Source organism: Megascapheus bottae, chromosome 6 (genome assembly GCF_031878675.1).
Source record: "Megascapheus bottae isolate mThoBot1 chromosome 6, mThoBot2.hap1, whole genome shotgun sequence".
In the NCBI taxonomy this organism is placed as follows: Eukaryota; Metazoa; Chordata; class Mammalia; order Rodentia; family Geomyidae; genus Megascapheus; species Megascapheus bottae.
Window position 1 is genome coordinate 5,728,058 of NC_143514.1, and position 26,476 is coordinate 5,754,533.

General features: G+C 42.5%; 1 protein-coding gene across 1 annotated transcript in view; it reads right to left on the bottom strand.

Annotated features, from left to right (window-relative positions):
- Pde4dip (phosphodiesterase 4D interacting protein) overlaps positions 1 to 26,476 on the bottom strand; it is a 138,773-nt gene that overhangs the window by 45,907 nt on the left and 66,390 nt on the right. The window contains exons 9-22 of the mRNA XM_090334170.1: positions 12,150 to 12,281; positions 11,545 to 11,664; positions 11,292 to 11,384; positions 10,946 to 11,158; positions 8,330 to 8,488; positions 6,758 to 6,871; positions 6,470 to 6,607; positions 4,719 to 4,898; positions 4,160 to 4,354; positions 2,707 to 2,874; positions 2,466 to 2,547; positions 1,124 to 1,215; positions 876 to 992; positions 305 to 442 (exon numbers count right to left, since the gene is read on the bottom strand). Of these exons, the coding sequence (XP_090190296.1) occupies positions 305 to 442; positions 876 to 992; positions 1,124 to 1,215; positions 2,466 to 2,547; positions 2,707 to 2,874; positions 4,160 to 4,354; positions 4,719 to 4,898; positions 6,470 to 6,607; positions 6,758 to 6,871; positions 8,330 to 8,488; positions 10,946 to 11,158; positions 11,292 to 11,384; positions 11,545 to 11,664; positions 12,150 to 12,281 (1,941 nt within the window). The remainder of the gene's footprint in view (positions 1 to 304; positions 443 to 875; positions 993 to 1,123; positions 1,216 to 2,465; positions 2,548 to 2,706; positions 2,875 to 4,159; positions 4,355 to 4,718; positions 4,899 to 6,469; positions 6,608 to 6,757; positions 6,872 to 8,329; positions 8,489 to 10,945; positions 11,159 to 11,291; positions 11,385 to 11,544; positions 11,665 to 12,149; positions 12,282 to 26,476) is intronic.

Genomic DNA, 26,476 nt, shown 5'->3' on the forward strand with positions numbered 1-26,476 from the left:
GACAGACTGTTTGCAAGGAACTGCTACTCCTTTCAGAACCTCAAACATTACCAAGGGACATGAATGGCTGCTGCCTATGTTAGGAAACTGCAGAGAACAGATTCTCTACAAAATGCTATCAACTGACCTTTTCACCAGAAGTTGAAACTGACAGTGCCTGCACTCAAGTAAAACCAGAAAACATTTATGGAAGTATAAGTATGGTAGAACACCAGCCTTGAGCAAAAAAAAAAGCCAAGGAACAACTCCTAGGCCCTGAGTTCAAGCACACCTACACACAAAAAAAGTTATTTCAATAACGCACTTGTTGTCTTCGGTTTCCTGAAATATCTTGACCCTGGGATTCTACTGAAGCCACTTTTTCCCGAAGAATTAAGACTTCCTGGGTCAGGCGTTCCATAGCTGGTATGTCTTCAGGATCTACTAGTTGCATTTGCAGGTCCTGGAAGAATAAAAATAAGTACAGATATTTTTTAAAAAAAATAGCAATGAAGGGGCTGGGAGTTTAGCCTAGTGGTAGAGTGCTTGCCTAGCATGCAGGAAGACCTGGGATGGATTCTATGGTGCCACATATATAGAAAAAAGCCAGAAATGGTACTCTGGCTCAAGTGGTAGAGCTCTAGCCTGGAGAAAGCCCAAGGATAGTGCTCAGTCCCTGAGTTCAAGGCCCAGGACTGCCAAAAAATAGCAATGAGGACTATTTAGCAGAGAAGAAAGGGAACAAAGGCTCTTAAAATTGTCTGTTGTATGTTCCAATGACATAGTGAGTCCTCTAGCCATGGGACACAATCAATTCATATATATCATTTGAAAATGCCTAACAGGCATTCTGAGCTGCACACACCCCCTGTGGATGTGATAAAGCTTTATGAGACCTTTATGAGATCCTCTTTTATCTGAACGTTCCTTGTCAGGGACTCTAGATCAGCAGCCTGCACTTGCAGCTCCTCTTCCTGAACAGCCACCATGGACTGTAGAGCAGAAAGCTCCATCTGTGAAGGAGAGAAATTCTGAGATTAGGGGAGGAGAAAGCAGTGTGGGTCACACTTCCAATTTAACTCAGAGGCAAAGACTTTTCCATACCATACCAAAATCAGCAAATAGTTTTAGTGAGAAAACTCACCTGACTTTCTCTTTCTTTTTTAGCCATGAGTTCAAGTTCCTCCTTGGCATTACTCAGTTCCTTCTCCAGCCCTGTGACTGTGTCCAAGTCTCCTAAATGAAATGCACACTTCTAATCACTACAATGACAGATCTCTGCTGCCTCATTTCTGAGAAACTTGATGACACTGAATGTATATGTACATAGGCACTATTTTGTAGAGATATTTATAATTGCAAAACACAGCAATTAACCTACATGCTCTAAACCAAAGTGGGACAGCCCTCAATGCGCACACACATGAACTCTACATAGCTACAGGAAGCAATGAGGAACATAAATGGGAGTGACTTCAAGGATACTCTAAGTAAAATGCAAAAGAATGCATCTGTTAGGAAAAGAGAAGACATGCACACATGTTACAGCTTTATACATACATTCATCTGCTTATTTTTGCACACGAGAGAATAACCCAGATATGAGACTGGTACCTTTAGATGGTGAGCAGAAATGAGGTGGAAAGGATAGGAAAGCAGATAGGACTCTAAGTATACCTTTTTATAAACTTGATTTTTGAACTATTGATTTATTTATGTATTTTGTGCTAGGCCTGGGGCTTGAACTCAGGCCTATGTACTGTTCCTGATCTTTTTTTCCTCAAGGCTAGTATTCTACCATTATGAATCATAGCTCCACTTCTGGTATTTCTGATGGTTAACTGGAGATGAGTCTCAAAGACTTTTCTTCCCAGGCTGGTCTTTAACTGTTATCCTCAGATCTCAGCCTTCCGAGTAGCTAGCTTTATAGGGTAAGTCATCATGCCAGCAGCTGGTGTACAACCCTTCTGAGGGAGTATTAATAGGATCGCCACCTCATCAACCATCCTTCTGGGATTTCCTGGTAAATGCCTTAAGGAAACCCTAAACACCATACTTTTCCTCTATGAAAGTCAAAGAGTTTCCACTTGGGTTTTGTTTACACTAAACACAGAATTTGGTTGTCTTTAGGAAAATGAACTCACCCCAGAAATAAGGCTGAGCTTAGCAAAACCTCAATGTATAGTTCACCCCCTCCTAATACTTCCATGTAGGTAATCAGGATATAGGGAGCAGACCCCAGAACAGGCGTCCTGTGGTCCTAGGGTCCTGTCCAGCTTCAGGACCCTGCACCATCTCTGACACTTTTGAATCGCTGCAAAGCTATCTGAAAAGGGGAAGGAAGACACAGTTTCCTTAGCCTAAATTGTGAACCTAGTGATATCAAGAGGTTCTATCCAACAGAAAATGTGGATGGATCTTAGAATTGACATGTCTTCTGGCTTCCCGGAAATCCAAAGTTCACAAAACAAAATGGACACACTTACCTAATGCAGACCTGGGTATGCTGGCATCTTCTTTAGCAGTTAATGAAGTGCTCTCATCTCTTGAGGGTATTTGCATTGAACCCTAAAAATTGGAAGAGGTAGGGATTTAGGAAGATACAGGAACTAAGATCACAGTGACAGGACGTGGAATATACTCACAGAACCTGCTAGCCAACTAATGTCTAATATATAAGAGGAAACGCAGTCAACACAAACATCTACAAGAATCTACAGTTATTACTTGATCAGTCTGCTCTCCAAGATGGGGGCTGAGGGAGGTAACATCTGCTTGCTGGTTAGCGATGAGTGTCTGGGACACTGTCGAGTCTTTCCCTCCTAAGTACTGGCGCAAGGCCTGTAGTTCAGAATTTCTTTCCATCAGTGCTTGGACCATCTTCTCTGCAGCAGCCTAGCAAAGAAGAAATCACAAAGTAACATTAGAAACTATTTGCCAAGTATCACTTCATCAGACTGGCTTTTCCTGTATATTCTATCTGAAAGAGCAATCTTGAGGTTCAAAGGGTATAAACACTGTTACAAGATGTCTTATAACAGGATCAAAGTATAGCAATCTATGTTTTGAAAAAAGCTATTCATAGAATTGAAGGAAATGTAAAGATGGGGTTTGTGTTGTTATTGGTGGTGGTGGTGATTTTGGTACTATTTGGTTTTGCTCTGAGGTTTTCTTTTAAGAGGGAGAAAATAAGAGTCTCAGAAAAGGGGGATAGGAAAGGTAAACAAATGCAATGATGCTATTTAGTATATACTATGTGGAAAAAGAACTATGTAACCTGTGCGCAGGGTTGGGAGGGGAAAATTGAGGGAAAGCAAAGGAAGGGGTGGTACTACCCCAAAAAGGAAATGTATTTATTATCTGACTTATGAAATGGTAATGCAATCCCTCTGCACAACATCTTAATAGTAAGCATAAAATTTTAAATATATTTTTAAAAAGCTACTCACTCATATGAATCTTTTGTATGTAAACTTGCATAGAATATAACTGCTACTTTGAATTAAAAATCATTTGTAGCCAAATGCTGGTGGCTTGCATCTATAATCCTAGCTACTCAGGAGGCCGAGATCTGTGGATCCCAATTTGAAACCAGCCCAGGCAAGGAAAGTCCATGAGATTTATCTCCAATCAACCACCAAAAAAACCCAAAGTAGAGCTGTTTTTCAAGTGATACAATGCCAGCCTTTAACATAAAAACTCAGAGACAACACCCAGGCCCTGAGTTCAAGTCCCAAGACTTGATAGATAGATAGATAGATAGATAGATAGATAGATAGATAGATAGATAGATAGATAGATAGATAGATATTTGTGTTTCCAGGCACCAGCAATCCTAGCTTCTCAAGAGGCTAAAGTCTGAAGATCACAGTTCAAAGCCTGCCTGGGCAGGAAATTCAGTGAAACTTTATCTCAACTTAACAAACAAAAAGCCACAAGTAGAACTGTGGCTCAGGTGGCAGAATAACAAATAGACTTAAGGGAAAGAAGCCAAACAAGGGCATGAGTTTCTGAGTTTAAGCCTCAGTACCAGTAAAACAAAGAAAAAAAAGTCACATTTTCTGATGCATAACTATAGTGAATAAAGAAACTGAGCCAGGCAAGCATACTTGTGCTCTGAGGCTCAGCTGCTTCCCATGTGCATACCCCAGACAGTTGCCAACCCTGCACTAGTCCATACTTGGCTCTCCTGCTCCCGAGTACTCATAGATTGAAGTAGGCCTTGGATCTCCATCTCGTGCTCCACAGCTTGCTTGCTGCGATCACTCAGCAGGTCCTGCAGCATCCTTTCCTTTCGCTGTAGACGCTGGCACAACTCCTCAGCTATTTCACTCTGCCCTGGGCCAAGTTTGCAGAGCAATGTTGCACTAAGACCCTAATATGAGAGGAATAAAGTCAGTTTCTGGAAGGAAGTATTCTTCCGACTGTACATAGAAAGGGTTTATAAGAACCTATCACAAGCTGGAGGCTGATATATGAGGATCCCAGTTCAAAGTGAACCATGGCAGAACAGTCCATGAGACAGCAGAAGTGGACATGTGACTAGAGTGGTAGAACACCAGCCTTGAGTGAAAAAGTCAAGTGAGAGCACAAGGCCTTGAGTTCAAACCTCACTTACTGGTATCATATTGAAGTTAATAATAATGAAGACTGGGGGCAATGGCCAAGATGTCAAGCATCCTCACTCAGGCTGGGCCTGCATGACCTCTAAGCAACTTCTAAGCTAGTTGATGCCTTACCTCCACCTCTTTGTTCCTGTCATGCAGAGATGTCTGCAACTGCTGAACAATATTCTCTTGTTCCTTCTGCCAATGGCTCAGTTTGTTTTCCAGTTCTTCTTTCAGCCACTGGAGGTTCTGGCAGGTAGCAGTTAATTGTTCTACTTCCAGGCCTTTGGCCCTCAGCAGACTCTCCATACTCTATGTACAGAGAAAGAAGTATTAGCCCAAGATGGCACCCGACCTTCTTAGGAATACAAGAAATTAGATCTACTTTTAAATGATCACCTCTCAGCTTCTTCCCAAGTAGGAAAAAATATAATATCTAATCTAACAGCTCCATACTAATCTATTATTGTTTTTAGAACACTTACCTAGTTTGTGGAGAGGCAAATTTAAGTCCATGTTAAAATGAAGCCTTGTGGAGAGGTATTTTCTCCATAGAGAATGGGAATGTTTTCTTTCAAAGGCAATGTATTCTGGCTAAGTTTCAAAGTAAGTATACAGGGCTAGGGGTGTGTTCTCATGGTAGAGCACCTGCCTAGAAAATATGAAGCCCTGATTTCAAACCCCATTTAAGCATCTCAAAAAAAAAAAAAAAAAAAAAAAAAAGCTAAGTAGGCAAAAAAGAAAAAGCCCACATTATAGGCTAATAACATAGACAAGCATTATAACTGTGACAAAACATGAAAATGTATGTAATATTAACAGATAAAACATAATAATTGCATCCTGAAAATGCTTATGTAAAAGTATATGCCTAGTAATATATAGATAAGAACTTGAAATAGAATTACATAAAGAGAGGGCCGGGAGTTTGGCCTAGTGGTAGAGTGCTTGCCTAGCATGCACGAAGACCTGGGTTTGATTCCTCGGTACCACATACATAGAAAAAAGCCAGAAGTGGTGCTGAGGCTCAAGTGGTAGAGCTCTAGCCTTGAGAAAGTCCAAGGACAGTGCTCAGGCCCTGAGCTCAAGCCCAGGACTGGCAAAAAAAAAAAAAAAAAAAGAATTACATAAATAGAAATTAATATTCACTGTCCCCCTCTGCAAATTTTATTTTACTTATTTGTTCATTCTCATATATATATATATATTTGGATGGGTCATGGGGCTTGAACTCAGCCTGGGCACTGTCCCTGAGCTCTTCAGCTCAAGGCTACCGCCCTACCCCTGGGCCTGAGCATTATCCTTGAGCTCTTCAGCTCAAGGATACTACCCTACCCTTGAGCCAAGCCTCACTTCCCATTTTCTAGAGGTCAATTGGAGATTAGTCTCAGGTCCTTTTTTGTCAGGCTGGCTTTGAACCTTGATCCTCAGATCTCAGCCTCCTGAGAAGCTAGGATTACAGGCATGAGCCACCACACTTGGCTCACATATTTTTGTGTAAGTTGCAGCTTTGGGCTATGCCTTAGCATTTCTGTTCAAGATTAGCCACAACTCCACTTTCAGCTTTTTGCTAGTTAACTATAAAGAGTCTCATATAGTTTCCTGCCCAGGCTAGCTTTGAACCACAATCCTCAGATCTCAGTTTCCTGAGTAACTTGGATTACAGGCATGAGTCACCAATGCTCTAAAACATTCATGATACAAAAGAAAGCAGGAGTACTCCCAATTAAACAGCAGTGATGGAACCAGTGAATGGGGTTTTTGGTTTTTCCCTTCTAAAGCAAACACTCCAGTTTCCAGAAAATGATGCTGGGGCTAAACCTGGCTTAGAACACAAGTGAGAGAGGAAAGAACACCAAACCCAAGGCAGATTCTGCTCCTACCTGCATGGTAGCTTCGTTGGATGAGAGGACACTGTGCAGCCTCTCTAAGTCATGATCTCGCTCCCTCACAGCAAGGTGAAGCTGACGGAGCTCTTTGTCTTTTTCTTCTAGAGCGGAGAACTTTTCATCTATAGCTCGCTGCAAGCAAAATAAGACTGCTGAACTTTGGAGATTCACTATCCTGATCACACTTACTCAATATCAAAGATTGGGAAATTGACACCCAAAGCAGCAAATTAAAACAAACAGAATAACCCAAGGTGGAATGAGAAAAATTAGGTCTCATACCTCTAGAGCAACAGCTCTATCCTGTATCCGTTGCCGAAGTTTCTCAAGCAACAGTTCATTTGTCTCAAGGGTTTTGTCTGCATTATCTCGATACTGTAGGAGCTCCCTGTACTCCTAATGAGACAAAAAAGGAAACAATCCCTTTATTCATATAACCAGCATTAACTAAAATCCTGCACTTTGTCAAGTAATTTGCTATCCCGAATGAATGAAAAGTAAACACGATTCTTCTCAGGGGGAACAAGTTTAGCAGAAATAACAGATACAAATTGTTAAGTGATTGTGCAACATACTAGCAAGCATGCTAGCTGCTGTTAGGAGAACTCGGTTGCATTGCCTGACTCTATCTAAAGGTGGCAGTAAAGACCTCATAAAACAAGTCTACAAGGATGGGGAGTTTGGCCTTGTGGTAGAGTGCTTGCCTAGCATGCACCAAGACCAGGGTTCAATTACTCGGTACCGCATACATAGAAAAGCCGGAAGTGGTGCTGTGGCTCAAGTAGCAGAGTGCTAGCCTTGAGGAACAGTGCCCAGGACCTGAGTTCAAGCAAGTCTACAGTGCTGAAATTTCAAAGGGCTGACTTTCCAAAGGAAATATATGCCAGTGGAAGCAGTATTCTCAGGGAACTGAAGGGATTCATGTGACTGGCTGAACTGATCACTCTTTTCAGTGGCCCCACTTTCCCTCAAAACTTTCACACTACCAGTTAACTGTGGAAGTTTCATCTAGACATCTTCTCTCACAGCATTAACATCTCTTTGCTTTCCAATACCTAGCAGTACCTGACTCATAGAGGTCTTCATTTACTACCATTTACTAGCTCATTAACTCTGTGTGTGTGTGAGCATGTGTGTGTATGTGTGTGTGTGTGTACACACACGCGCATGCATGTGTGTGAGATAAGGAACTCAGAACCTCGAGATTGCTAAGCAGGTATACTATCACTTGAGCCCCATCCCTAAGCCCTTTTTACCTTAGTTTAATTTTTAGATAGGGACTCATGTTTTTCCTTGGCAGGCCTTGAACCTTCATACATCTCCCACATAGCTAAGATTACATGCCTGGCTGGTGTGTGGAGATAGAGTTATACTAACTTTTGGCAAAGCTGACCTAAAATTACACGCTTTCTGACTACCTTCCAAGTAGCTGGGATTACAGGTCTGAGATACTGTATCCAGTATGGACTGTATTTTCTCCTTGTTTTAAATCTTCCCAATTTCCACCATTTAATAATTGTACTATAAACCTACTAGTGGCTCATACCTATAATCCTAGATTCTTAGGAGGCTGAGATCTGATGATTCAGGTCCAAGGTCAGCTCAGGCAAGAAAGTCCATGAGAGTCCTATTCCAATTAATCAGCAAAAAGCCAAAAAAGAAGCTGTGGCTGAAGTGGTAGAGCACTAGCCTTTAGTGGTAAGAGATAGCACCCAGGCCCAGAGTTCAAGCCCCAATACTGGCACACACCAATGTTGTACACTGGCATGTATTCAATACAATTATTTAAAATCTTGAGATTATATGAACCAGACCCGTAGGAACCCAGAACTCACCAAAATCATGCCATCTCACCTGAAGCAGCTGCTCCTGGTGACTCAGACTATGGTTTAGGTGTTGAATAGTTTGCTCTTTTGTTCGAATCTCATGGTATTTCTCAGTCTCCAAGGTATGAAGCTGTTGGCTCTTAGTCTGCAATTCTCCTTGGAGCTGCTGCAAAGCTTTTCGCAGATCCTGAAATAAATATATTCCCTTTTGAAAGCAATCAAAAACATTCAGGTGGCTATTAAATGCCTTAAGACTTTCAAAGTAAACTGGGCATAGTGGCATGTGAGAGGTAAAGGCAGAAGGATCATATATTCAAGGTCAGCCTGGGTAACAAAACAAAACAAAACCTTTCAAGGTGTATAATGAAATACAAAATGGTAGAAAGCCTCACTGTTAAAACTGATACAGAAATATTATACAGACCAGGGTGCTGGTGGCTCATGCCTATAATCCTAGCTACTCAGAAGGCAGAGAGCTAAGGATCATGGCTCAGAGCTACCATGGAAAGACAAATCTGAGACTTGTTTCCAATTAACCAGCAAAAAGCCACCCCGTGCTGGTGGCTCATACCTATAATCCTACTCAGGATGCCGAGGCTGAGATCTGAAGATTGCGGTTCAAAGCCAGCCCAGGCATGGAAGTCCATGAGATTCTTATTTCCAATTAAATGCCAAAAACTGGAAGTGGTGATTTGGCTCAAATGGTAGAGCACTAGCCTTGAGCTGAAAAGCTCAAGGACAACACCCAGGCCCAGAATTCAAGCCCCTGACTGCCAAAAAAAAAAGCCAAAAGTATAACCGTGGCTGGGCACCAGTATCTCAGCCTATAATTCTAGTTACTCAGGAACCTGAAATCTGAGAACTGAGGTTCAAAGCCAGCCAGAGCAGGAAAGTTTATGAGAGTCTTCTCTCCAACTAACCACCAAAAACCCAGTAGTGCTGTGGCTCAAAGTGGTAGAGCACTAGCCTCGAGCTCAGGGACAGAGCTTAGGCCCTGATTTCAATCCCACGGCCAACAACAAAAGTATAGCTGAGACTCAAGAAGTAAAGCACCAACCATGAGCAAAAAACACAAAGTGAGAGCACAAAGGCATGAGTTAACTCCAGTAATGGCACACACAAAAACGAAATATTATATAGTACATAGATCAAATAAGGTAGGGAAAGCTGTGTAGATTGTGGGAGGGGTAGGAAGCACACTTAAACTGTAATTCAATATTTACTTTTGCTCTGTCCCACAGTAAACCTATGCCCTTTACTTTACCAGAGGATCCATAATTTTACCCTTCTCCTTTCTAAAGAACTCATGAAACTTAGCCTATTACTTATTCCTAGTTGTATTATTATTTACCACCTATACAAAAGATTTTCATTTTGATATTCTCATACATGGATAGAATACACTTTGATCATGTACACCCCTCAATCATTTCTTGTCGTCCCATGTTTTTCCAGGAGAGAGAGAGGGAGAGAGGGAGAGAGAGAGTGTGTGTGTATTCATACTTGGGCTTAAACTTGGGGTTTTGCGCTTTCACTTCACTTTTTCATGAAGATTGGTGCTGTACCAGTTGAGACACAGCTCCACTTTCAATTTTTTGCTGGTCAATTGGAGATAAGTCTCACACACCCTTCTGCCTGGGATGCCTTGAAACCTTGATTCTCAGATCTCAGCCTCCTAAGTAGCAAGGATGACAGGTGTGAACCACCAGCCCCTGGCAACATTTCAGAAGGATATTCAGAAGTAATTGACTATCAGACTATTAAAATAGGAATGTTCTTCAAAAAGTACAGTTTTAAATATGAGGGTTGAAAAAGCCTAGGAAATGACAGAAGAAAAACAAATGATCATTAGAATCTAAAAACAGAGAAAAGATAATGCATGATCTAAGATAACAAGGCAGAGGAGCCATTAAAGATTTATGAAATCACACACAACTAAGCACAGCATTGAATGTGTATAGGAAGGTCCTAAGTGGCCTTCCCTAACTTTTTTTTTTGCCAGTCCTGGGGCTTGAACTTAGGACCTGAGCACTGTCCTTGGGCTTTCTCAAGGCTGGAGCTCTACCACTTAAGCCACAGCACCACTTCTGGCTTTTTTCTATATGTGGTACTGAAGAATTGAACCCAGAAATGAAATGAAATAAGAGTTCCATTATCCCACCTATTCTGATTTTAAGAATGAAGACTGTCCCAAAATATGACAAAATGCAGAATACTGGGTTCCTGTGGTGGGCTAAGTCATGTCTTCATATATGTATGCTAGGCAAGCACTCTACCACTAGGTCACTCTCCCAGCCCCAGCCTTCCCTATTTTCTATCCAGTTTACTTTCATCCATCCTTCCAGAGAACCTCAGCTAGTTCTTCCTGAAAATTCCTGGCCCTCTTTCTCTGTCCTTCTCACCTATCCTCACAGGAGCCATCCAGGCCCCTTCACAGTCTCCTGAGGCTGTGGCTGCAGCAGGAAAGTGAATTAACAAGGAAGGGATCAGTGGTGTTCATCAGACCCACAAGCACATAAGCACAACACACTTGGTTACGGCATTATTTAGACTAAGCAGGTGACTCAAGGGTTCAGGTTGAACACAAACTGTTCTGCAGGGTGAAATTAGCCAAGAGGACAACAGTTGGGGGTTAATGATTTACCTGGTTATGTTTCCAAGAGGCTTCTTTCTGCTGTTCTCTGTCCTGGGCTGCTGCTTCCATGAATTGCACATGTTGCTTGGTGTTGGCCAGCTGGCGTTCTTTCTGTTGCACAGCCCTCTGCAGCTTCTGTATTTCCAGCTGGCTACAGAATAGTGCGCTCTGAAGATCAAGCAGGGCCACCTGCTGCTGCGCTGGGGGGATGCCTTCCTGGCTCTGGGAAGAGCAGAAATCAGGATCACACAGGGAAGACAAGCACTGAGGGGCCTGAAGCTGCTATCGGGAAAGATTCCAAACCACACATCTTCAGCTGAATGTCCCCAGTCCTTTCTCTGTGACCCTCACGTACATGGAGTTGTCCAAGCTGGCTTTGGTGCAGCATTTCCCGAAGCTTTGCCATGGTGTCATTTTGTCCTTCAATCACCTGGTACAACTCCTCAATCTGGAAATGACAGGGAGTGTCTAAGCATGTTAGGAAATGAAACAAGAATTCTGACTTTAAGAACAAAGACTGTTCCAAAACATGAGAAAATGCAGAATACTTGTCTCCTGCAGTGGGCTAAATCAGGTCCTCATAAGACAATCACTACAAAATATTTTACCTCACTTTCTCTGCTTTTCAGTGTTTCCTTGAGGCTTTGAATTGTACCATCTTGCTTTTGTGATGACTCCTGAGCAGACTTGAGCTCATAGCTCATTTCACTTAGTTTCTCTTGAAGGATCTGAATTCAGCAAAGAAAGAAATTCTGTTAGTTGAATGATAACTTGTGTGTGTGTGTGTGTGTGTGTGTGTGTGTGTGTGTGTGTGCGCGCGCCAATGTTGGGGCCTGAACTCGGTTGGGTCTTGTGTTCTCCCTGGCTATTTTGTTCGAGGCTGGTAGTCTACCACTTGAAACATGCCTCAACTTCTGGCTTTTTGGTGGTTAACTAGAGATAAAGAATCTCATGGATTTTTTTTCTGCTCAGGCTGGTTTTGAACCATGCCTCTCAGATCTCAGCCTCCTGAGAATCTAGGATTACAGGCTCAAGCCATGGGCACCCAGAAAGGAATATATATATATATATATATATATATATATATATATATATATATATATATGCAATGTTCCCTACAGCATCAGGAGTCCACAGTATTTATCTCCACAGCCTGCTCAAGCTAGAGCCAGTCAAAAGCTCAAGAAAACCCTGTGATTCTCCTAGATCATACCTTGTTGGTGGCTTCTGTTTGTTGGATTTTTTGCTGGAGTTCTGCTAAGTGGGAATCACATGCAGTCTGCTGGGTTATGGCAGTCTCATTTGAATCCAGCTTTTGTTGTTTGAGTAGGTCTTCGGATACAGACTAGGAAGCAACAAGACAAGTCAACTGAGTTAAATGCCATCTTTTGTCAGAGATTTGGAAAACCAGAGTTGTATAAATTACCAGCATATTTTGCAGGAGTCTTGTTCCTTGCTGAGAGCAGTGCTTCACCTCTCTCTGTTATGTTCCCCATTCCCTCCCCCACGACTCACAGAACACCTGGGTTCAGATCAAGTAAATGGTATAAACTTTCATCTTTTTGTGTGTGCTGGTGTTATGGTTGAATTCAGGGACTCACACCTTGGGCTGGCTTTTTCTCTCAAGTGGTAGAGCATCAGCTTTGAGCAAATAAGCCAAGCAGAGTGCTAGGCCCCAATTTTAAGCCCTGTACCAGTACAAAACAAAACACACTCAATGTGTCTACACAGGCAGAGGGATGATAAAGCTGGTGTAGCAGAGCATCAACAGTGATCTGGGGAAGGAACTTCCTTCTAAGGAAAGGAAAAATAAATTGCGTGTGTGTGTGTGTGTGTGTGTGTGTGTGTGTGTGTGTGTGTGCGCATGCGCACACGCATGCCTACTTAAAGGTAAATATACAGCACTACCTGGATAAATAATCCACCGTGGTATGCTAAAGGGGTATATTTAACTAAAACTCATTTAAAAGAGCCATTAAAAAGACTCAAGAGAAAAATAGAATATGTATATGTAAGATAATTGATCAGAATAAAATTAATTATTGAACTAGATACAACAGTCATTATGAACTAAAGATTTTGGAAATAAAGCAATAGGAAATGCTTACAGTGTATTCAAATGAGAAAATAGGCCCACGTTGGCGAGAGGACAGTTTCCCACAGAGTACATGTAGTATCTACATATAATGTTTAACTTTCTAGTAGAGTTGCTGAACCAATTAAAAACAAATAAATTTAATCTGGTATTTCATTTAACCAAATATGTCCAAAATAGTTACCATAAACATGGAGTCAATATAAAAATTCTAAGATATGGGCCGGGAGTTTGGCCTAGTGGTTAAAATGCTTGCCTAGCATGCATGAAGACCCGGGTTCGATTCCTCGGCACCACATACATAGAAAAAAGCTGGAGGTGGTGCTGAGGCTCAAGTGGTAGAGTGCTAGCCTTGAGAAAGTCCAAGGACAGTGCTCAGGCCCTGAGCTCAAGCCCAGGACTGGCAAAAAAAAAAAAAAAAAAAATTCTAAGATATGAGTCAGGCATGGTGACTCACACCTGTAATCTTAGCTACTCTGGATGCTGAGATTTAAGGATCAAGGTTCAAAGCCAACCCAGGCACAAAGGGACCTGAGACTCTTTAATTAGCCTCTAGAAAAATGGGAAGTTGGGCTTGGCTCAAGGATAGGGAGGTAGCCTTGAGCTGAAGAGCTCAGGGACAATGCCCAGGCCCAGGGACAGGGTGGTAGCCTTGAACTGAAGAGCTCAGGGACAGTGCCCTGGCGGAGTTCAAGCTCCATCACACACACACACACAAAAAAAATCTAAGATATTGTCATTTTTTTCTTGCGTACACGCACACATGCACACATTCTCTCTCTCTCTCTCTCTCTCTCTCTCTCTCTCTCTCTCTCTCTCTCTCTCTCTCTCTCTCTCTCTCTCTCTCTCTCTCTCTCTCTCTCTCTCATGCTGCTCCTGGGGTTTGGACTCAGAGCCTCATGCTCTCTTGAACTTGGTTTTTTGCTTAAATATGGCTCTTTGCCACTTGAACCACAGCCCCACTTCCAGTATTTTGGTGGTTAATTGGAGATTAGACTCTCACAGACTTTTCTGCCCGGGCAAACTTCAAACTGTGACCCTCAGATCCTGAGCTTTGACCCTTCTGAGGAGCTTGGATTCCAGGCTCTAGTCATCGGGGCCTGGCCATCATTTTTTGTCTTTGAAATTTGAGGTATATTTTACACTCACAGCAGATCACAGTTAAGAACAGCCACATTTCCAGTGCTCAACAGTGATCTGAGACTGATCTTAGGTCACCACAGGCATACTAACTAGCACGATGAAGTAATAAACAGGAGGCCCGATCATATACACTAAGTTCAGCAGAGCTGAGAAAGCTGGATTTCCTTCCAGTGGAAATGAGAATAGACTGGAGCCTTTTAAAGACAAAAGTAACACACACATAACACTGTAGCAACTCAGTGGTGACAGATAGTTGGAGAGTATAGATCATATTGGGAAGTAGAAACCAACTCCTTTATATCAGATGGGGTGATGAATGGATGGATTTGGCTGTGTTGAAATATGGGTAGCAGGACTTGCTGACACACTATGTGTGGAATCAAAAGTTAAAGAAAAGAAGGACAAGGACTCCTAGACAAACCTTTTTTTTTTTTTTTAAGATCTGTGGGGGGTGTAACAAGAGCATTCCTACATAAGCAATGTGATTATGCCACATCACAAGAAAGGTAATGAACTTAGTCACAACTTTGATACAGTTATTTACTTAATGGTAAAGGGCACCAAACAGCTTGACAATGCATGCTCACACCTGTAATCCTACCTACTCAGAAGACTGAGATCTGAGGATCAAGATTCAAAGCCAGCTCAGACAGACAGATCCCAGAGACTCTCATCTACAATTAACCAATAAAAAGCCAGAAGTGGAGATGTGGCTCAATTGGTAGAGCACTAGACTTGAGCAAAAAAATTAAGTATCAGTGTGCCCAGATCCTGAGTTCAAGCCCCAGGAATCTCACACTCACACACACTCACACAGACTCACACACACACACATTCACACACACAACTTCCATAAAAACTTAATTTTGAAATGTAAAGAATAACCAGCAAAATGAGAGAAAATAGCATGGCAGAGAAGATGGTCATAGTTATTTACTTTAAATCAAATAATCTTGGCAGTGTTTGGAAACTATCTAGTTGACCCAATTCCATTTTACATATAAGGAAATGGAAACTTACAGACTTTGTCTAAGGAAATCAGGAAAAATATCCACTTAAACTGAATACAATCCAGGAATCCAAGTATGATGGCATACATCTATAATCCCTGACTATAATCCCATCACTAGAGTGAGACTGTTAGTTTCAGGCCAGCCTGGGCCACAGAGTAAGACATAAACAAAAAATAAGCTCTGTAGGGGCCGGGAGTTTGGCCTAGTGGTTAAAGTGCTTGCCTAGCATGCATGAAGACCCAGGTTCGATTCCTCAGTACCACATACATAGAAAAAAGTCGGAAGTGGTGCTGAGGCTCAAGTGGTAGAGCTCTAGCCTTGAGAAAGTCAAAGGACAGTGCTCAGGCCCTGAGCTCAAGCCCAGGACCGGCAAAAAAAAAAAAAAAATAAGCTTTGTAGTAATTGATGCATTTTTCATTTCTATAAACCCACTCATTGCAGGGAAGGGCGGGGGCGGGGGGGTTAGGTCATAGGGCTTGAACTCTGGGCCTGGATGTTGTCCCTGAGCTCTTCAGCTCAAGGCCAGTGCTCTACCCCTTGAGCCCACAGTGCCACTTCCAGTTTTCTTATGGTTAATTGGAGGTAAGAGTCTCACAAACTTTCATGCCTAGGGATGACTTTGAATCACTATCCTCAGATCTCAGCCTCCTAAAGTAGCTACGATTACAGACATGAGCTAGAGGTAACCAGCTACAAGGAACTCTTTAGGAATCAAAATGTTTTGTTTGCCAGTGAGAGTGGCTCACGCCTATAACCCTAACTACTCAGGGTCAAGGTTCAAAGTCAGACCAGGCACCAAGTCTGTCAGACTCTTATGTCCAATTAACTACCAGAAAACCAAAAGTGATGCTGTAGCTCAAGGGGTAGAGCACTAGCCTTGAGCTGAAGAGCTCAGGGACAACACCCAGGCCCAGAGTTCAAGCTCCACAAACCACCCCCCCACACACACAGTTTTGTTTAATAAATAAGAACAGTAAAAAACAAAAACAAAAAATAGAAGGCTAGTCAGCTAGTTCTCAATCTAATGGTTCTCTTACCTTACAAATAGGATCATATGTACATAACTGTAACTGTATATATCACCTTGACAATAAAATTAAATTTAAAAAATAGGATCACATATGTCTGTGTGTATACACAAAAATATGTATATAGACATATGTTTTTGTTTGTTTGGTTAGGGTTTTTTGGAGTCATTGGGCTTGAACTCAGGCCCTGAGTACTGTCCTTGGGTTTTCTCAGGGCTAGAGCTTTACCACTTGAGCCACAGCACGACTTCCAGCTTTTTTTTAGGTATGCAGTACCAAGGAATCATAAACAAGCACTCCACCACTAGGCCAAACTCCTAGCCTCCAGACATATGTTTTATATACACATTTTTATATAAATACACATATATATGAATAGTGATTTTAAAGCCAAATAATGCCACAGTAAGTACATAATGAATCTGGATCCCATGTCAATCCATTTTGGCATGAGTAATTATAAGACATTTCTAATTCTATACATGAAATACACCGAGATAAAAGCTAGATGTTTGTTTCTCATTTATTTATTAATGACTTATTTTTTTTCATCTAAGAAAAAAACGTCTTCTGAGAGTAGTCTGCCAAAAGAGCACTTAGTAAGCTCCACTGAGTTAAGAGCTCATAATAAATTGTTGAGAAGTAACAAGTACATAAACAAATCAATCCTAAGATTTTATAGACCCCTAAGCACGAAAGCCTTCCTTTAGTAGAACGAGTATCATCCCCTTGACTCAGAGCTACTAAGATCATGTCACAAGGATAAGGTAACTTTAAATGAAGTCACTTTTGACTCCATTACTATAGATGCTGCCCTGCATCAGAGAGAATTGCTTTTAGGCTGAATATTGCATAACGTGTCTCTTAGGCTAAAAGGCAGTTATTTAGATTTTCTGGGATAATAGCATTTTTCTTGGCATTTTCTAATCCTTATAAGAGAACCCAGATTTCAAACCCCTATAATTTCCTACCGTATTGTTAATAATAAGAGGTAGATAAGAACTATCAATTAGCATAAAATTAAAGCCTTAATCTTTAATCAGTATCGAATACCATTTTCCAAAAAACTGGCTAGCCTAGCTACTCACAGCTAAGCTATGCTATGAGTGATATAAATTTACCATAGTCATAAATGAACAGACTTTGACACTAAGGATTTGAGGTAAAGATCTATCTGCTCTTTGAACTGAGAAAGAAAAATTGCATGTGGACAAGAGCTCTCAGAATTGCTATTTGCTAAGGGACCACACCCTGCCTGTCATAGCTTTTATACTGTAGTCTGAATAAAGAATAAAATGACTACCTAAATAAAGCTTCTAAATAAAGCTTCAGGTATGGCTCAGAAGTAGAAGGCCCAGATAAAATAAAGCTTGCAAACTTTAGGTATCCAAAAAAGCCTGAAGACATAAATTTCATGAAAGACAATAAAAGTCATTTGCATATCAGAAAATCAGTAAACAGGTAAATACACTGTTGTTGCAGGAAAATATTTTAGAGGGGAAAAAGGAAGGAAAGGAAAAGAAAGGGGGAAAAACGGGAAGAGGGAGAGAAGGGTAGGAAGGAATAGAAAGAATCCAAATATTGATATTTAATAGTACATGCTATCAGGGAAATGGAGAATTCCTTAAGCAAATGAATCAAAATGACTTACAACTATTGATTGGAAACTGCTTTGTACAACTACTTAAAGATAATAAAAACATAAGAACAAAAATTTAATTTATTTAAGTAATGGGTTCTTTCCTGTTTATAAAATTTAGCTGGAGGGCATTTTTCCTGTTCCTTTATACAAACTAAAAAGAGAGAGACTTTTTATTCTGTTCACATTTGTTCAGAGAAAGACAAAAAACCTGTCATCTACCTTTGTCCCACCTCGCTCAGATTTTGCATAAGGTACAGCAGCTCTTAAGGAGCTCAAAAGTCAATCAGATTTCAACAATTGATAGAGTGTGAAGAATAAAATCCTGTGTATATTTTATTCACAAATACTTCCAGCTCTATTTACTTATCCCCTCAGCATCTTTAATTATTAGAGAAAAATAGCACACTAATTACAAACCATGTTTCTTGAAGTTGAAGGTTATTTTCTCTTTCCTCTCAATATTTTATTAATCTACAACAGTAAAGAAAGCCAAGTGACAGTAGAAAGGTCAGAGCCTGGTACTTTAAAGTTCTAATATCTAAAGTTGGCAAAATAAAAGGGACATAGGCTGAGGATGCAGGCACTGTGATTTATATGTGCTCATACAGAAGTCTATTTTCTTCACATTCTTCCCTCTGCCCCGCCCCCCCAAAAAAAATCCTCCTGGAATCCTTAGCACACTGAAAGAGGACCCTTGGCTTAAAGTCCTTAAGCAGGTATATTTAATGTATAGAATTTAAAAGTATTGGCTACAAAGGTCAGGAATCTTTGCTCAGCATGGGCTGTTACTTAAACCATGAGAAACTGCATAAGATGTCCTTTAAAGTTCTTCGACCTCTAAACTGATAAATCCAGGCACCAAAGAATGACTACGCCAAGCTGGGTGCTGGGGGTTCACAGTTGTATTCCTAGCTTCTCAGGAAACCAAGATCTGAGGACTGATGTCGAAGTCAGCTTAGGCAGCAAAGTCCTCTTTCTTGGGAGACACTTATCTCCTATTAACAACCAAAAAACTGGGGGTGAAGCTGTGGCTCAAATGGTAGGGAAAGTGAAAACACCAAGTGAGAAGGTAAAACCCTGAGGTTAAGCCCCAGTACTAACACACACACACACACACACACACACACACACACACACACACACACACACTTACTCTTGTTTAATAATGAAAAATACTAAATCTCTATATAATTTTCATTAAATATGGAGAAAAATACTCCTCACTTTAGCCGCATTTTCTAGACCCTTATTTGTCTACAATATTGTCCATATTTAAGAGAGGAAAACAATTTATTCCCATCCTTGATGCCTAGTCTACATTTAGATCAAATATGAGAATACTATGTTTAATTTGTAACATCTATGTCACAGAAATATTATTAAGCCCATATTTAGCAGGGAAGTTCCACAAAAAGAAAAGATAAAGCAACAGAAAATGTACAAAAGTGTTAGGCAGATTACACTTAACATTTCACTGGGCTTTTTATTTCTTTGTAATACATTCATACAATTAGTTTCTAGTAATTTTATGCAAGTTTAAAACTTCCATGTTCTGGTCAAGTTGTTACTGTGATACAATTTAACATATAACAAATAAACAATTTAATTTGTTATCAAGCTCTAAATTTCTGTAACTATGGCGATCACCAACAAGCTTTTCAATAATGCCTCTACACTATCTACTTCCGCATTGGTCCCACTAAAGAATTTGTATAGAGTGGAACACTTTTCAGGGTTTCACAGAATTAACTGAATCTAGCACTTTGTCACTATAAACAAAATAGAATCTATCAAGTCCCTATATATAGCTGAATTCAGAAAGATGGCATGAACTCAATTGGACAGGTAGGAATGTCTCAAATTAACAACTGCCAAAAGAGAACCCATTCTTTCTGAGCAATTTTTTTTCCTGCCGGTCCTGGGGCTTGAACTCAGGGCATGGGCAATGTCCTTCGGCTTTTCTTCTCAAGACTAGCACTCTAACACTTGAGCCACAGCACCACTTCCGGCTTTTTCTGTGTATATGGTACCAAGGAATCGAACCCAGGGCTTCGTGCATGCTAGGGGAGCACTCTACCACTAGGCCATGCTCCCAGCCAAAAGAGGACCCATTCTTTCTGAACATCACTTTTCATCCAGCAGAAAAGCTGCAACATTTTGAGTGAAAAATATTTGAATTTCCAAGTGTCCTTTCTGAACAAGTCATTGTTAATCTTCAAACAATACATTAATTATTACAGCGATCACCTAAATGTTTTATTGCTTTAATTCTCCAGAGAAACTGGAACATCTGATTCTAGTAGGAAACTGATGACTCACATCTGTATTTCAAGCTACTCAGGAGGCTGAGATCTGAAGAACATGGTTCAAAAGCCAGGCCAGGCAAGAAATTCCGTGGGACTCAGTGGGTGCTTGTCCTGGGGGCTTGAACTCAGGAATGCTGACCCTGAGCTCTTTTGTTCAAGGCTAGTATTCTACCACTTAAACCACAGTTCTACTTCCAGCTCTTTGGTGGTTAACTGGAGACAAGTCTCAAGGACTTTCCTACCAGGGTTGGCTTTGAACTATAATTCTCAAGAGCTCAGCCTAGTAGCTAGGATTGTGGCATAGGCCACTGACACTCAGCTCCAGGAGACTCTTATCTCCAATTAACTACCAAAAAGCCAGAAGTGGAGCGGTGGTCCAAGTGGTAGAGTCCCATCCTTAAGTGAGAAAAGACAAGAGGACCTGAGTTTAAGTCTCACTACAAACATACAGACACATGTGCATGCACGCACACACACATGCATACACACACACACAGAAAATTACACTGACTAGGCTACAGAAAGTCAAAAAGAGAAAACTACAGATCTAAAAGGAAACTCAAAATGGGGGTGGGGGGGATGGAAAGGACATCAGGAAACAAAAAACAAGTTATACTACCAGAAGGAAAAAAGGGAATTGGGAATGAATCTTCATCTTTTGTCCTAAACTGTAACAATTTTGACCATTCATAGGAAGGCCGACAGGTAATGTTACTAAGAGGAAAAGCAGATTGTTTTGTTTTGTTTTAAGGAAAAGCAGATGCTGACTGTAAATCACAGCTGCTAAAAGGGACAAGCAAAAGGTGATGGAAGCAGGTAACTGGGGGCTGGGAGAGATGGGGTAGAATGATGGAAGAAGGAACACTGATCAGGATGCATTGTGCTCACAAGCTGAAATGCCAAATTGAAACCCTTCCGTACAATTACTTAACATTTTTTTTAAATTAAACAAAGAGCAAAAGGTGCAACCAAAGTGAGTTCAACGATTAATTTTCTCAAGTCCATAATATTCACTTTCATCTAAAGAGAAATCCTGTGAACCCTGAGGCCAGCTAGCTAACCAGGCCCACACAGCCATGTTGTATACCTGGACCCGCAGTGGTAAATACTCCTCACAAAGATCATCCCACAGCTCCTGCAAGTCTGAAATCTCCAAGGGATAATTTACAGGTGTCCTGTAAAGAGGTTTCAAAGACCTGGTCAGGAAACCGGAACTGACTCCATCTGTCACAACGTGGCCAGACTTGGTTCCAGGTGGGCTGGATTTCACGGGAATAGGAAGCTTGCTCCCTCGGGGGCTCTGAATGGGTTTATAATCAAGCCCTTTAATCATGCTGAGAGCTAGTTCCAGTTTGGGGTGACACAGATGCTGCTCGTCTGAGCAACAGTCACACTTTGCAAGCTCCTTGACAGTTTTCTCAGCTTCCTCGTCCTTCTGGCGGGGAGGACTAGCCTGGACGCTTGCATCCAAAGATTCCACGGAAGAAGCCGGCGTCCCTTCCTCCATGCTCTCTCCATCCGGGGGGACTTTCGCGCTTGCTCCATCTGATGGCCCGACCTCTGACAGGGCCGGATCCTCCGTGCAAATGCTGGTAGACCACCTGCTAGAGGGGCCACAGGAAATACTCCTGGCCACTTTTCGTGGTACCTTACAAATGGCTTCATAGTCTGAATCGGCCACTCGCAAAGCTGCACAACCCCGGCATCTCCTGGGTCTGTTTCCCGGGCCTTCAGAAGCGTGGCAGCTGTGCGGCTCCTGGATCTGATCTTCATTCTCTACCCAGCACTCAAACCCGGAATAGGCGAAGTCTTCCTGGAGCAGCGCAGAGTACCTCACGTCGGGCAAGCCGGAAATGTCCACCGTCCCGCTGCCCGCCCGGGGCTCGGCGCCGGCGTCGTCGTTATTCTTCCGATACATGCTGGCGATGCAGAACTTGAGGCGGTCTTTCTCCAGCAGCAGCTTCTGCAGGCGCTCGATGGAGAGCGCTTCGATCCGGGCGATGACGGTGTCGAATCTGTAGATCCGATCGAGCATGAAAGCGCACTTGCTGCAAGCGAACTCGGCTCTGCCGTCGCGACAGACATCTTTGCCCAGGACGTGCGAGAGCAGAACCTGGAGGTTGAGCTTGGACGCCGTATGGAAGATCCAGCGCCGCTGGTTCCCGCACAGCTCCCGGCCGCAGATCCGGCAGAGCTCCTTCATTGTCGCTGCGGGCGCGCGCGGGGAGCGCCCCGGGGACGGCGGGGGCCCGGCGGCAGCTCAGGGGCTCGGGGGTGCGCGCCGCCGGCCGCCGCGCCGCTCCACAGCGGGCATGGCCCGGAGCCCCCGGCCCCGCGCGCCGGCCCCGGGTACCACCGCACGGCCCCGCCCCTCGGGCAGGGGCGGGCGCGGAAACGCCTCAGGGGGATGCTGAGTGACAGGCGCGCGGGCCGCCCGCGGGCCTAGCCATATCTCGCCCAGCTGTCGCTCCTGCCAGCCGCCGCCGCCGCCGCCACCGCCGCGTCCTCAAGGTCCTTGCGACCGAAGCAGGCCAGCTTCCCGGGACACTGGAGGCCGCCTAGGGCTGACGCAAAGCCGGGCACTGGGAGCATCAGATTTCAAGATGGCGACGGCAGCGTTTCGAAAGGTTCCTCTGGGAATTGTAGTCCAATCCTTAAGTTCCTGGCTCTGCGCATGCGCACTAGAAGGTGCCGTCCCCGCACCTCCCCCCCGCCCCCCATGGAACCAAGTCCAGAGATCCACCTACAGCCGCGATGAAGCGTGAAACCGGCCCAACCGTGGGTGCCGAGTGGAGAGGGGGCATGGATGCTTCATGCTGCCAGGACACTTATCTGCTAAGGCACTCTGGTTCCTTCACTGAATCTCCTGCCTCTGCAGGATGTCCCGGGACTCCTCCCCGTCTGTCCACCCGCGGTGCCACGTCGTCGGGTTGGAGCAGCGGGGCAGCGCCCCTGGGTGCCGCGGGGCACCGCCTCCCCGCGCAGCCCTCCTCCACCTCACCCAGTCCCGGGCCTGGGGCTGAACGTTCCCGGCTGGCGGGCGAGGTGGGGCGGGGCGGGGCGGGGCTCGGGTAAGTGGAGCGTTAGAATCCAGATTCCAGCTGGAGGCCTTGCACCGCTGTGTCAAGGACCGAAAAGGAGAGGATATGGGTTTCTCGTTTAGATGTTTGGGGAGTTGTCATGGGGGAGGGGGGAGAATAAAAAAAAATCAAGGCAAGGGCACAAAGTAGTCACCTGGGAAAATGTTCAACAGATAACCCCCTGAATGCACTTGTTTAATCAAGATTTAGATGATAACGAAAATGGGCTTTGTCCAATCACCTGGGAGGAAATTCCCTTCACTGCATTCTCTCAGGATCAGGTAGACTGTACAGCCATTTAAGGAACAAGGCCTATAGACAGAAAATAGCAAAAAAGAGATGGATCTTCGTGTTGCTCAAATCTGAATTAGGGCTGGGAACTCAAATTAGGAACTCAAATTGAAGCCTGAGCTGGATGTAGGTGTGGGATTCAGGTAACAGATCTTTATATTAAAGGAGTTTCTTCCTGCCAAGAGAGCCCAAGTAGGTACCAGACCGACAGAGCTATAACCTCAGACACCAATGCTAACGTCCACCTACTTGATCTACCGGGATAAACCGAGTAAAAGTGGGTTCTAACCCTTAATCCCCAGCATAAAGCTCTGGTTAGTGACCTACTGTTATGAGCATAAAGATGTAAAGGTAGAACTAATGATGTGAAAATACTAACATAATATGATGTGAAAATATTAGAATAATGAATATGATATGAAAATACTAAATGAATATGATTGGAAAATACTAATATAATGAATATGCTTAGAATGAAAAACAAAGTGATGAAATACAGCTTAAATACTTAAAGAAATATATTGCCAATACAAGCTTGTATCTAAAGGCATGTGAACAGGGGAGATAAAACCAATGCAAGGATACATATGACCATAACCATAGGAATTGTCAGGAGCATGGCTTACAAGACAGAGTAATCATAAAATACCTAAGAGCCCAGACACCTGGGCATAGGAGATAGAACAATAGCTAGAGTAAAGTACCAGCACATCTCTGGGCACCATCAACCAAGGGTGTAACCAATCCAGACCAAGTAAGAACCATGGCATAACCAATTCAAATCAAGCTAGAAGGAGTTTGGGCCAGGGAGGAACAGCCAAGGACCCATATAAGCAAAGGACCCAGAATGAGGGACAGCACTTCTGCTGGCCTTAACCAAGACTGTGGTTTGAGGGTCTTTGGCTTACAGAAGCTACTTCTCTCCCCAGAAGACTGACAAGGACCAGAGACTTGCGGAGCGCCCCAGAGCTCATACCTCTGCAGGACTGGGAGCTGTGTCTTAACAGCTGATGGGCAGGCCTTGTTTGACTTTGGGACTAAGAGATATTGGAAAGGTGAGTCCAGTGGGTGTGCTGGATAAACAAGATAGAATTAGGCAATTTAGGACTAGAATATAGTAACTAGAATAGAGTGTTAACTCTGCTAAGCTATGTTAAATCAATAAAATATGTTGCATCATATTACCTGCCTATTGGTGAATTACTTCGCCTGCTCACACACCTACAAATGTCACTGAGAACTCATAACAAACCCCAAATTCCTACTGAGGATTAAGTAAGATGACCTGGTGGAAAATGCTAGTGTTTAGCTTAATCCTAACATTCTTATTTTAATGTTATAAGGAATGCACTGGAATAATTTTTAAAACATACAATTGTACTGTGCTAATCACCAGAACATAATCTTTTTCTTTTCGTGTGTGTGTGTGTGTGTGTGTGTGTGTGTGTGTGTGTCATAAAGCTTGAACTCTGGGCCTGGGCGCTGTCCCTGAGCTCTTCAGCTCAAGGCTACCACACTACTCCTGAGCCACAGCCCCACTTCCATAAAGTATCATCTTGTAGCTTCACAGAGAAGCTAGTCCTTAGAGCGTGACAGACATTGCATATATAACCTCGTATAAATAAAGCAGGACTGTAATATACAATTCCAAGTAGAAATATAGCTGCATTTTTGTATCCTCTAGGTTGTGAGCTCAATAGTCATGTGAAATTAAGGCAAAGATTTTCCGAACACACCCTGAAAGACAAACTGCTTATATCCAGGCACTCCTCTTCACACCCACTTAATTGTCCCAAAGACCAGCAAGGACTCAAAAAAAAAAAAAATCCATGAAACTACAAATTAAAACATTAATAAACATTACTTATTGAAACTTTTGGGTGCCAACCCCAAACAAGACTCTACATGCAACTAATGTCCTCTAAATTTGGGGTGGTTTTTGTTCTCTTGTTTTTGTTTGAACTCAAAGTCTTAGTTTATCCATTCAAAGCTAGCTTTCTACCACTTGGGCCATACTACCACTACTGGCTTTTTAGTGCTTAATTGGATATAAGAGTCTCCTGAATCTTTTTCTGCCTGCACTGGCTTTAAACCTTTATCCTCAGATCTCAGCCTCCTGAAGAGCTAGGATTACAGGTAAGAGCCCCCAGCACTGAGCTTCCCTCCAAACTTTAATGACAAGACAATAGATGATTTGGCTTGGTAATGACAAGACATAGATGATTTGGCTTAGAAGCTTAAGAACCTACATACAAATAATGAGAAAGCCATTAAAGAATATATTTGCTATAGGTAAAGACTGAGAGAACTATACATATCTGGTGTCTAACAGGAATAATATTCCTTATTCAACAAAGAAAATATTTTAAGAAATTGCATCTCAGTGTTGTCAGTAAGCTACTGTACTAGGATTAGTCCTAACATGATCATCTGCTATTATAAAATAAAACAATCACAGAAAAGATGACCAGTATGTGGCAGCAATCTTGTAACTCAAACTCTTTACAATAAAATTTACAAGGAAAAAATGTTACAATAGAGTTAGCATTTCACGATCCCTATTAATACCTTCATCAAGCTTTTGTAGTTACTTATTGGGAAGCAAACAAAATTGAAGGAGAACAGCTAAATGACATTTTCTCTTTTTTCTATGAACTATGTATCATTTGAATTTGGGGCAATAAATTCAGGTATTATTCGGTTTTCTTCTAAATTTAAAAATGATTCCATAGAGCCCGGAGTTTGGCCTAGTGGTAGAGTGCTTGCCTAGCATGCACGAAGACCCGGGTTCGATTCCTTGGTACCACATACTTAGAAAAAGCCAGAAGTGGTGCTGAGGCTCAAGTGGTAGAGTGCTAGCCTTGAGAAAAATCCAAAGACAGTGCTCAAGCCCTGAGCTCAAGCCCAGGACTGGCAAAAAAAAAAAAAAAAAAAAAAGATTC